The sequence below is a fragment of the Heliangelus exortis genome, chromosome 1 (assembly GCF_036169615.1).
Source record: "Heliangelus exortis chromosome 1, bHelExo1.hap1, whole genome shotgun sequence".
Lineage (NCBI taxonomy): Eukaryota > Metazoa > Chordata > Aves > Apodiformes > Trochilidae > Heliangelus > Heliangelus exortis.
This window is the reverse complement of record NC_092422.1, coordinates 193,300,439-193,312,794: the sequence shown is the minus strand read 5'-3', so window position 1 is coordinate 193,312,794 and position 12,356 is coordinate 193,300,439. Positions and strand designations below refer to the sequence as shown.

The following is a 12,356-nucleotide window of genomic DNA, read 5'->3' as shown; positions in this document are numbered from 1 at the left end:
ATGCTGTTCTGCCAGACAGAGCAGCTCTGGAGTGCAGCCCCTCAGTATAAGACATCCTCCACCCACAGCACTGCATGGGTACCTCTTGTGGTCCCATATGCTCAGCTCAGCTGTGCACATACTCCAGTTCCCCTCAGCCAGGGAGAACAGGGTCTCAAAAGCACAGAAGCAAATACAAGTGAGATACAGGTCTAGTTTTTGGCAAGAACTAGGTGAGAAGCAGCTGTGTGTCTTACACAGTAGCCAGGAGCTGAGCAACCTGATAGCAGAGTCAGGCCCATTTAGTCCTGTGCTCAAAACTTTCAGGTCTAGGAAGAAGACAGCCCATGGGCTTCTGACCATCATCTGACTTCTACAAGACTTGGAGCAGATCTTCTTGCTGGACCCCTCAACAAGTGTATACTAAGGTCTAAATATAAAGACATCTGCACTCTCTGGGACGATGAAAGTCCCACTTGCCCATTAGGCCCCCAGGTTTTGGCACTTGCTGTCTTTTCAGGAAGAGTGGCACATGTGGGAAGGTTGCTTCAGGTCCAGCAGACTCACTTGTCTGTCTCCTTCCCTCCCAGAATTTCTACAACCAGGTCTCCACCCCACTCTTGAAGAAGATTCAGTTCAACTACCCCCAGGAATCAGTGTCAGATGTCACCCAGAGCAGCTTCCACAACTACTTTGGTGGCTCAGAGATAGTTGTGGCTGGGAAGGTTGACACAGAAAATCTGCAGCACTTGGAAAGCATCGTCACAGCCACAGCAGTGAGTGAAGGTGTTCCCAGGAAAACTCTTCCTGGGCTTTGGGATAGTTTATTCACTGTGTGCACTGCCTCCTTGCTGGAGGTTATTGCCAGCAGAATGTTCTGTCATCTTGGGACCTGGGTGGGAGCATGAAGAAAGCCAGGGGTGGGAGTGGGATGTGTAACAACATTCCACAGTTGCTTCAAGTACAGCCCTGTAGAGTCACAACCTTCATCCTGCCAAGAAATACCAAATAGAAATACCAAATTTTTCTAGAAAAATAGAAATATTTTTTATAGAAATACCAAATATTTCTTCAAATAGAAATACCAAACAAAATTCAATTGCAAACCAGACTAAGACTATGGATTCCTCCTTCCTGTTTTGAAAAAGTCCAGGGGATCTCCCCCAATCCTTTCATGGCTGAACCTCCCACTGCTGGGGAGTTCAAGCTTGTGGGTCTACAGTGTGTCCAGTCCTAGCACTGTTTTATGCTCTGGTTTGTGGCATGTGTGATGAGGATTGCCCTGTGTTTTCAGGGATGCTTTTCCAGTAGAAGTGGGATGGGGTGGGAATTTTACATTCAAATCCTTCTTTCTGAGAAGCAATTGAAATATCTGCACTCTTAAAGGGCTTAGGAGTTGCCAAGTGTTATTTGTTGGAAAAAATCAAATATTTTCAATATTCTTTCCTGCCAAAACACAGTGCAGTCCAAGGGTCTGTATCCCTCAATAGGAATTGGATGTGAAAAAGTCTGAGGGGAGGATAGCAGAGCTCTTTCAACTTCTTCTGCATGTGATAGAACCCTCTTTGGTTACAGATGACAGGTCCTTTTTCTATTTTAATTCAGTCACAGAAAAAGTCTTTAACAGAAGACCCTTTGGCTGTATCTCCCCTCCCAATGGCAGTCAGGTCAAAGGGCTGGGGCTTTTTGATCTGGAAGTGACCACGGGCAGAGCCAGAGTGGGTCCTTCATGCCAGCCATGCTAAGAAGGGAACCTTTGGGTGCCCCATTCCCCTGGATCTCCCTCCAATATCTTTATCTTTCATTGACTGCATAGGCAAATGCAGAGCTTGTCATGGAAACCTTGAGAGATGTTGAGGAACTGGATGGCTTCATGAAGAAAGACAAATATGCAGATCCTGACTTCACTAAGAAGCTCTGGGCCTATCTGACTGTCAACCAGATGATGGCAGAGAGGTGAGGAGAGATGTGGTCTGGGATGGGAGGGAAGAGAAGCTGGAGAGAAATCTTGTTCTCTTTGAGACCAGAGCTTTGAGGCTGCTCCCAGGGTTTGAAATGGGTAAGGTGAACAAAACAAAATGAAGGGAGATGTTGTCTTCAGTCACACTCCCTCTCTTTTTAGCACTCTCACATATCAGGGGGTAGGGTTTGGGAGCAGCTACTTAGAAGAATAAGGGTCAAACAGACCTGGCTTTGGGGCTGAGTAGATTAAATGAGTGGGAGATTTGCTTCATGAGACTTGAGTAGAAGTTATGGGGGAGTTCAGGATGAATCCCCTCTGAAGCAGAAAGAAGTCTCCTTTCTGCTGAGACCAGGAGATTGATTGGGTTTCTTTGAGTCCAAACATAAGCCCATGGAAGCCAAAAATAGTCTTCCTATGAAGAGTGTATTCACACAAACCCTCAGCTTTTCCTTCTTGAAAGACAGTTTACCTCTGTGACCACCATGTGGAGGAATTCTCTTGGCACCTCTCCTGCACATTTGCTTAACTCTGCCTTCTGTTTCATTTTCCATTCAGAAACACAGCCCCTACTGCAGCTTTGAAGAGGAACATCACAAAATCCATCCTACAGATGTCTCTTGACCATCATATTGTTACCCCCTTCACAGCCATGCTGATAGAGAATGCTGAAAAGGATGAGATAATGCTGGCAGACCAGCCCAAAGACCCCAGAAGAGGCTGCTGCCCAGGTCAGTGTCCCAGTCTGTCCATTACTCAGCCTCTCATTTTGGCTTTGTTCTTCTTGTGTTAGAACAGCTGTGATAATTCTTCACTCCAAGTATTTGTGCCTAAAGCATAGCCTGTATTTTCAGTAAAAAATGACCAAATCTTCAGCCAACTTGAGAGCATCTTCTCATGCAAGTGTTCTTTGGAGCCATTGGCTTCAGTGACAACTCAATGTGCCAGCCTTGCAATGACAAGGTTCCCAGTAAGCCTACAATGTCACAGATTGAATGTCTTACTGGGATGGATCTGTGTAGCCCCCTGCACTGAAGCTGTAAAATTGACTAAACAATATTTTATCACCACTTTTAGGCCTTGGAAGCTTCCTCAGATTGTTATCAATCACCCATGAGTTCACATGGAAACTGAGTTTTCCTAAAAACAGAGTCTCTCATTCACTTAACTTCCACATTTAAATCATTAAACTTCCAGATTTAAATCCATTATTTCAATATATTTCCAAGGTCCCTGTTACAGCAACCTTCTGTCCAGCCAAATGAGGTGGGGTTGGCTTGTTCTGACATTATACAATAGAGTCTGGAAGAGGTTGCCCAGAGAAATTGTGGCTGCCCCCTCCCTGGAAGTGTTCAAGGCCAGGTTGGATGGGGCTTGGAGCAACCTGGGCTGGTGGGAGGTGTCTCTGCCCATGCTGGGGGTTGGAACTGGGTGATCTTCAAGGTCCCTTCCAAGCCAAACCACTCTATGAGAGAGAATTCAGTTTCAAAGCAACACTTAGTGACATCCAAGGGTGTCCAGAAGACCTCAAGTCATCCCTGCACAGCCGTGTGCTGACACTGAAACTAAACAGCAGCTACCTTGAGCCCTCACCAGTCAGAGGCTTGAAACAACTGTTGCTATCAGGAAAACACTGCCAGTGAGATGCAATGAGATGGGGGGAGCTATGTCTGCCATTTGGTCCTTTTGGGTTCATTTATAATTCTTTTAAAGTCTGCAGCTGGGACATAAAGAGAAATGAAATAGTTGCTCATTATGCTGTGTGCTACAACTCAAGTTCAAGGAGCATCTGGACAAGACTCAGTCACACAGTTTAGTTTGAAGTTGCCCTGCAAGGAGCAGAGAGTTGGACTTGCTCAGGCTTATGGGTCTTGTCCAATTTGAGACAATTCTGTGATTCTGCAGTTCTGTGATTCCATGAACTCACGACCACCAAACAGTTCAGCACACAAATAGCACATAATAGGTTCATATAATTCATTAGATTTGGCAAATTCAGATCATAATTAGCTTGATATAGGTGACACAGATGATGTAAGTTGTTTTAATATAGATTCTTGTGTCTCTGAGTTTGATGGAACAGCCAAACCTTAACAGCACTGAAATCAGAGCCCAGGCATTGGTGAGTTTCATGGACAGTGGGAAATGACTCTTGAACCTCAGCAGAGGACTTGTAAATCACATTGAAGTAAATCTGTGCTTAGGACTGTGAGACACATGGGTTGTTGCAAAAAAATTGAAATCAACATGACCTGGAAACTCAGAACTCTCTATCCAGCTTTTAGTTTCCATGTTATCTGCACTGACTTCACATATAGCTCTGCTAATACAAACACTGACTGAGTAAAAAGAGCCTGTGGTCTGAATTAGGGGTTCAAGAAAAAAGATACTGAGAGACTTAGAAGATCAAGCTGTGAAATCTTTTGTCCTGCTGTTGTCCCCCAGCTCCTCTTTCTTCTTCCTCCTCCTCCTCAGAGCAGGGCCAGTGAATGGGAGCACATGCCCTGCTTCAGCTCTTGTGGTTTTCAGCTCAACATATTAAACCAAACCAAGTTCCATGACTCACTCAGGATCATATTTTTTATGAACTAAGTGGGAGAATAAGGGCACATGTTACTTTCTTCTGCCTCTGTCATGGAAAAAGACAGAGACACTCTCTAGTGGAAGGGGAATGGGATATTAAATGCTTGCACTTATTCGCCACCTTTATTCATATGGGTCGTTCTGGTGTTGTTCTGAAAGTGGGGTCCATTACCTGGTGTGCAAAAAGCCAATCCACACACAGAGTTATTTGCTTTAATATCCATTTCTGCACAGAAAGGGGAGCAGGATGGGATTCCACAGAGCAAACTCAGTTTCCCAAACTGCAAGTGTTACTTTTATACCCAAAATGGTGAGAAAGAATTTTATCTCTGACATTATCCTACCATTCACACCCGTGACTGGGTAACCAGTTCCCCTTTCCATTTAAAGTGGCAGTGCTCAAAAATTTCACTGGATATTCTCAAAGAGTAAGGGGCCCTTTGCCATTAGTGGTCCCCCTGGCCTATGGGTGTGTCCTTTAGTATGCCCATTAATACATTAATTTAATGTTAATACACTGAATCCAATTACTCAGTGTTTTTCTACCCAGTGCTCAAGGCTGTAACCAAGATAAGTTGTAGGGAGCTGTGGGCAGTGCTCCTTCCCATCCCTTTCATCTCTCTTCCAAGTGTCTTGCAGACCTGTCTCAAGGCTGGGCTGTTGACTACTTGGGATGTGTTTCTCTCTGATTTTTACTCTTTCACTATTATGGAAGCCCTATTTTTATTCTGATTGTCTCTTTTGTTTTCTTTTATGTGATTTTCCCTTAGAATGTGATTTTCCCCTAGAATTTTACTTATTTAAATTAATAAGTGACATCACCAGGGCAAGCAGAAAGAGTTCTACCCTTCCTCACACACCTCAAACTCAGGACCCAATTTAGAAAAACTTTTACCACAGGCTATATTTTTAAATTTAGCTTTTTATTTGGCAAAACACTTAAGTTCTTGCACTGGGAGCTTTGCTAAAGTGGGGCCTGTTCACATGAATAAGAGTTAAGAAGTCAGGTTGCATTTTTCACCAATAGCTCATGGTTAGCTGAACTACCCTGGCAAGTCATGTTCTGCTGGTGGAGACACTAGAATAAATCCAGCCTGATTTCATTACACAAATCTGTCTGTTGTAAAGTGTGCTGCACTTGCTTTATATTGGTATAACAGCATCAGGGTCTGACCTAGTGCATTACTTTAAAAATTACACTATTAAATAGGTCAGCACTAAAGAAACCCTAATTATGACTGTAATTTAACAGGTACTCTTGGATTAACTCCAAATGCACCTAATAACAACAAAGGGATCCCAGCCTGGGCCAATGTCACAGCTGTTCCAGTCAGCTTCATGCCTGAGCAAAGGAGTCCTCCTGTGTCCTCCCTGAGCATAAACAGAGGTAAAACTCACAATATTTCTCTGCAGAGAAACACCAGACAGCACCTAATCAACAAATTAAAGTGACCAAAGTTACTGGGCACTTTGGGAATTTAAGTTTCTAATGCAAGATGCTAAACCCAATAATGAAGGAGGAGTCTATCAGTTGTCCTAATTGTTCTTGCTGATTTTTCTGAATTGTAAATTCCATATCTTTGTTTAGGGGATAGTCCACAAGAGAATAAATCACTTGATGGGAGTAGCTGATGAAGCTGCTTCACTTCTGTTCCAGAGGACATCAGTGTGAAAGCTCCCTGATGCAGCCCCTGCATCCCAAATCACAGCCACCTCAGACAAATTTTTGCAAATCCATCTAACACCCAAAGATCAAGCTTTCCCTTATAAATTTCTGATTAATTTTGACTTTAAATAGATGAATCCATAAAAATATGCTCAGAGGTCCAAGCATGAGACTAATTTACATCCTAGTAGGATCCCAGCAACCCCACCTTCTGTTGCCTGTTTCCTTCGGGCTGTTCACTGAGCTTACACTCACTCAGCTTCCCTGCAGCTGCAAAGCTGAAGTTTCTGCTCCTGTAAATGACAGATGAGTTCTCTGTGGCAGATTAAAATCTCTGAACCCAGGATGACTGATGGATCCTGTTAATGCTTGGGCCCTTGCCACAGTTTGATGCTACTTAAACAAATCATTTGTGAGAACCAACACTGATAAGAGCAGTGTAACTGGTGTGAGTATTTATGTAGCTTTCAAACAATGAGCTATCAAACTCCTTCTCAGCATAGCTCAGGGGTTAACCTAAGACTTTGGATAGTCAGGAAACTGCTTGGAAAAGAAAGTGAGCAAGGCAAAGTTACCTGTCCATCTTATACAGGTATTTTGCACTGGAAATTCTGTTTGTTCCTGGAAATATTGACAGGAAAAAATGGGCCTCAGAGTCAAGCTGAGGAAGATCAAGCAATTGGGGAGAATAAGGAAAAAAGTGGTTGAGGGCTCTATTCAAGAGGCTCAATATATTAAAAAAATTACAATTCAAAAGCTCTTTCACCCCTTGGAGTGTACCTACCCCACCAGTTCCTGTGAAGACATTCCTGGTCAGGGATCTAGGATTTATCTAGTGCATAGGAAGAGTTAAATACTTTCAAAAGCTGAGGAATACCAGGGAATTAATGGAAGCTGTCTTGGCTATTCCCACAGGCAACACTGAGTACAGGTATGTCTCTGTTGACAGGGACATCCAACCACCACCAAACCAGCAAGAGCTGGGCAGTGCTTTGAACTTCAGAGGCAGCTGCCTTCAGTGACTGGTGCAGATGTTGATCTCTTGGGAGACCAATTTTAAAGGACATAAGAGTTTCAGATGGGTCTCATACCCCCAGGATGTTAAACACACTGTGAGAGCAAGTCCTGAATTACGTTTCTCAAAGGAGCTGGTAGGCAGGATGTATTTTTACCCAACACCAGCATGAACTTGTAGCATATCTGAGCTTCTTAGTGTGAGAGGGTGATGTCCCAGGAGTGTCACTCCTAGAAACAGGAAACAGTTGTGAATGGAGGAGGTTGAATATTAGTTTTGAACGAGGTGTCACTCAGTTCTTGCTTCCTGTGCCTTATTCCTGGATCAAGGCCTCAAAGATGTGTTCCCATCTGTCTGGTGTCCAGACAGGTCTTTGGTCTCACTTGGAGTCTGACTTTCATCATTAAGAAGTAGAGTTTGACTTCTAGAGCTCCAGCTTGAGCCTGTGGCACCCCAGTGTACAGCTGACCAGTTAAACCAGTTGTTCACTGCATTTGGCAGTGCTGCTCATGGCAATAATGTCCTTGCCTTAAACAGGGGAAGTTAATGAGGAGAAAGTGTCAAGGGGGCTTTTGTGAGGAGCATCCAAGGACTTCTTGAGCACAGGTGGAAAGGGCCCTTGTCCTGCTCTGATGAGCCCCAAAAAGTGCTTCAAAATCCTCCAAGGAAAGTGTCCCTTTGTGTCCTTTATCTCTAGGGCTGGGGCTAAGGCTACCTCTACCTCTGGCCTGCTTCTCATGCTTTTTTCCTATGTTTCAGTTGACAATGACCCACATTTCATCATACACCTGCCCAAAAGCCAGAAGAACATCTGCTTCAATATTAACTCAGAGCCTGGAAAGATCCTGAACTTGGTTTCTGATCCTGGTACTGGTAAGGGAATCAAACAGTGCTTTACTTTACAGCTCTTTTCTGCTCTCAGTTCTACAAGGTGCTCAAGAAGGAGCAGGGGAAATGCCTGCAGGAGGGACTGTGTGTTCAGGGGAGTGTGGCCAGCAAGTTGAGGGAAGTGGCTATTTCCCTCCTACATCTGGGGTATTGTGCCCAGTTTGAGGCTTGCCAGTGCTAGAAGGATATTGACAGAGAGAATCAAATCCAGTGGTAGCCACCAAGATAATTACAGGGCTGGGGAACAGGATACACAAGGGGGAGGCTGAGACAGATGGATTTGGTCAATCTGAAGAAAATAAGACCCATGGTGGGTGTTGTTGCTGTCTACAACCCCCTAATCAAAAGGTAAAGATGGAGCCTGACACATCTGCAAGATGCAGAGCTAAAGGACAAGAGACAACACAAACAAGTTGCAACAGGTGGAGGTCAGAGTAGAAGTGAGGAAAAACTTTGGAAACACTTGGAAAGGAGCCAAGATAGATGAGGAAATCCTCATGGCAGGTGATGATTTTGTACCTTTTGTACTCATTTGTACTTTTAAAGACAAATGTGGAAGATGGATACAAAGGAAAAAAAATCCAAAACACAACAAACCTGGAGGCATCCCTGGTGGCAGAAAAAAATGAGCAACCATATTCCTAAAGGAATCCAGAGGATTCAGCCTTTTCTTCACACAGGGCTTTAGCATTTCTTGAACTTCTGGGATTTCTGTGAAAAGTGATGATCAATTTGGAGGAGGTTAAGTTGGGCTGGAAATGTGGGATTATTTACCCACTGCTCACCTGCCCCCCATGCCTTCCACAGCCAGCAAAGGACCACATGGGTTAGGAATCAGCTCATGCTACCAGCAAGACTTAAGATGAATTCCCAGCAGATTAATAAACTTAAGGGTGAAAAGTGGAGAGGGGATTTAATAAATTTTCTTCTCTTGGATGGCAAGTTGAGAAAAAATGGAGGCCAGAGAGGTGCCTGGTTTTTGCTGATGCCTGCTGAGATCAGAACTCCAAGTGCTTCAAGATTTAGGCAACATCTGTTTCTCTGCTCTTCACAGGAGTTGTGGTCAATGGGCAGCTGGTTGGGGCCAAGAAGACACAGAATAAAAAACTCAGCACCTACTTTGGCAAAATTGGGTTTTACTTCAAAAACAAAGGCCTGAAAGTGGAGATTACCACAGAAACTATAACACTGAAAGATGGATCTTCCAGCATCACACTGACCTGGTCTGACACAGGGCACATCATTAGGAAGCAGTAAGTTACTGAGCATTTCTTGTCTGCCATGTGGAAACCACCTGCAACCCAGCATTGGGCTGACCCAGCTACAGGTGGATGCAGGTCACAGGGTGTCTACACACAGACATCTGAATCTTTGCTCTCTGACCTCTTGTTAGAGTTAATGAAATTAGACAGTAGGACCAAGAGAGTGATTCAGCTGATCAGACACTGTAGAAAGAGCTGAATTCCTCTCCCTGCTGCTGACTGCATTAGCCAAGATGGTAATTGAGTTGCTTAAACACAAGCACCTAATGTTACTGGAGATAACTTCAGGGTTCCTGACATGATGGGACACATCAGTCACAACATCTAGGAGACCTTTCCCTGCAGATTAACAGCTAAAAGCCATGCTGGATACCCTACAGACAGCTGCTTAGGAACTTCCAAAATCTCAGTTTGTTGTAGCAAGAGCTTAAATCTGTAGGGCAAGACTTGGCTTCCAAGATTTGCCCTCTTAGGCACTGTCCTGCCAGACCTGTCCCACTCCCAAAGCTGTGGGTTTCTGATGGATCCTCTGCCAGCCCCATGAGGTTGTTCTGAACGCCTGAGAACATCTCAAGGGGCCTGAGGACTTGTATGTGGGCACCTGCACTGAGCCCTTCCTTTGGTTCATCTCTGCTAGACTCCTCATATCTGTGAAGAAAGAAAGCAATGTTACCATCTCTGTGGGTGAGGAGATGTCCTTCATGGTTTTGCTACACCGTGTGTGGAAGAATCACCCAGTTAATGTGGACTTCTTGGGTATCTACATTCCTCCTGAAAACCAGTTGTCTCCTGCAGCTCATGGGCTGATAGGTAAGGGCTACAGATTTGGAGGGTGGGAAGAGCCAGGCACTAGGAAGAGTTTTTGATGGATCCTTGAATGAATCAACTGGTGTCCTGGTGGGGAAGGTGTGAAAATTATTCAACAGAAAACTGGGAGAGATTTCTGTGGTGTCCTGGAAGCCCAAAGGACACAGTAGAACAACAGGGACCAGGAGTTTATTGCTGTCCCAGCAGGGGAGGGTCTGAGCACAACAGGTCTGACCAGCCCTGGTGATACCTGGATGGGGTTCTCCCAGCCTGACTGATTTGCTGCAAGTTGAAAATTAAAAAATGATTGAAACAAACCCCTCAAAACTTTTTTCAGAGAAAGATTCCTGTGAAAAAACTTTGCAGTTGAGCTCTCCCCTGAAAGACAGCCCAGTGGTATAAAACAAAAGCAAGGGCTCAGTTTGCAGGGAAAATCCACCTTTCAAGCCCTCAACCCACCCAAGGCTCCAGTGTTGAGCTGCAGAGGTTGTTCTCCCAAGTGCTCTTCACAGCTCCAACTCTGCTTCAGTGACAGAAGATTCCTGGCTGAGCAGCAGAGCAAACCCCCTCCTGGTGTGGGTCACCCCACAGCCCTGTGACCCATGCAGGGGGGTTTGCCTGCTGCAGCCACTTTGATTTTCCTGCCTGGCAGCAGCTTACAGGAGAACCTCAGAGGTGAGGGCACTCAAACTGCTTTAAACCTCTCTTTGATCAGGTCAGTTTTCATCTGAACCAGAAGTGTTTATCCACCAGCAAAGACCTGGGCAAGCTCCAGAGAAACCACAAGCCACCATGGAAGTGAAAGGCAACAAACTCACTGTCACTGGGTAAGAATAAGGAGCTGTATTGCTCTCCTTCTAAACCTGACTTATTTATCTTCTTAATGATGTCAATGACTGGAAGTTTATTAACTCCCAATGATCCTGGGAGGGGCAAATCACTGTTTGCCTCTGCTAATAACCTGGGTTTAGCTGTGGACAAAGCACTTGGGGCAAGTTGGGTTCTTTCCCATTTGTGCATGGACAGTTCTGACTGTAAAGCTGCCCAAGCACCTATTTACCCTTGGACAGGATGTGTTAAAGGGCCCCACAAAAAGCCCCACAAAGTCAAAGAACTTTAAAATCCACTGCATTTTGGGGTTGTTTCCACTCTCCCCTGGTGGCAGACAGACATCTCACCCCTTTGGCAGAGCAGTGCCATGAGTGGGTGGGGTTATTGATGTCTTCTTGTCCATGCTGTGACCTTCATTTTGGGTGACCTCTTCCTCCCAGGGGCTTGCAGAAGGACTACAGGACAGACCGAGTGCTTGGGACTGATGTGCAGTGCTGGTTTGTGCACAACAGTGGGAAAGGTTTCATAGATGGCCACTACAAAGATTACCTTGTCCCCCACCTCTACAGTTTCCTGAAGAAACCCTGAGTGCTCCCACACTAACCCAGTTTCTTACAAAAAGATTTTCTGTGCTGCTTCATGCCCAAACAACTCTTCTGACCAGTTGCTGTCAGCCCATCAAAACCAGACTGACCCAAGGTGACTTCACCACCAGTTGCTTTTTAAATGATCAGTGTTTCAAAGCAATGTAACCCCCTTTTCTGTTTAAAAAAAATGAAATCTTTAATAAAATGACACCCTTGGTTGTAGTAGGTATCTTGCACTTGCTGTGTCTGATTTGAAGGATAGAAAACTCCATTAAAAATGTCAACTGTTTTGTAATATACATTTCATAGGAGACCTGGACTGAGGATAAGAGACACAGCCAGATTTTATACTTACACTTTTGCTTTCCCTGAGTGAGGGAAAATAAAAGTTCATGCACTACTGGGCAAAAAATCAGGGGGTTTGAAGCCTTGCCAGGAGGACATGCATTAGATGTAAGGGAAATTTAACAGAAAAGAAATATGGTCTCCAGAATGGGTATCACAAGGGGTGTCCAGGCTCTTATTAAGGATGGGTTAACCTGTGATGAGGAATGTCCTTGAAATACCTGATGCTGCCACATTGAAGGAAAATTATTTAGATGAGGCTGAGATATCCTCCAGCCTATGTTTTATAAAAATGTCAACATCAGAGTGGAGTTCACACCCTGATACAAATCTGGGAAAAACAGCAACAATTCAGACTATATAGAAATCACCATCACTATAAAAAAACCCCATCATTTTCAGTGGGATTAGCTCCCAAAAGATGCTTTACTCC

General features: G+C 44.5%; 1 protein-coding gene across 1 annotated transcript in view; it reads left to right on the top strand.

Annotated features, from left to right (window-relative positions):
* The window catches only part of ITIH2 (inter-alpha-trypsin inhibitor heavy chain 2), a 29,799-nt gene extending 17,992 nt beyond the window's left edge, over nucleotides 1–11,807 (top strand). Inside the window, exons 13-21 of the mRNA XM_071734188.1 lie at nucleotides 570–755; nucleotides 1,796–1,935; nucleotides 2,498–2,670; nucleotides 5,775–5,909; nucleotides 7,963–8,076; nucleotides 9,146–9,344; nucleotides 9,991–10,163; nucleotides 10,876–10,987; nucleotides 11,432–11,807. Coding sequence (XP_071590289.1) covers nucleotides 570–755; nucleotides 1,796–1,935; nucleotides 2,498–2,670; nucleotides 5,775–5,909; nucleotides 7,963–8,076; nucleotides 9,146–9,344; nucleotides 9,991–10,163; nucleotides 10,876–10,987; nucleotides 11,432–11,579 — 1,380 coding nt within the window. The 3' untranslated portion in view covers nucleotides 11,580–11,807. The remainder of the gene's footprint in view (nucleotides 1–569; nucleotides 756–1,795; nucleotides 1,936–2,497; nucleotides 2,671–5,774; nucleotides 5,910–7,962; nucleotides 8,077–9,145; nucleotides 9,345–9,990; nucleotides 10,164–10,875; nucleotides 10,988–11,431) is intronic.
* Nucleotides 11,808–12,356: the final 549 nt, after the last annotated feature.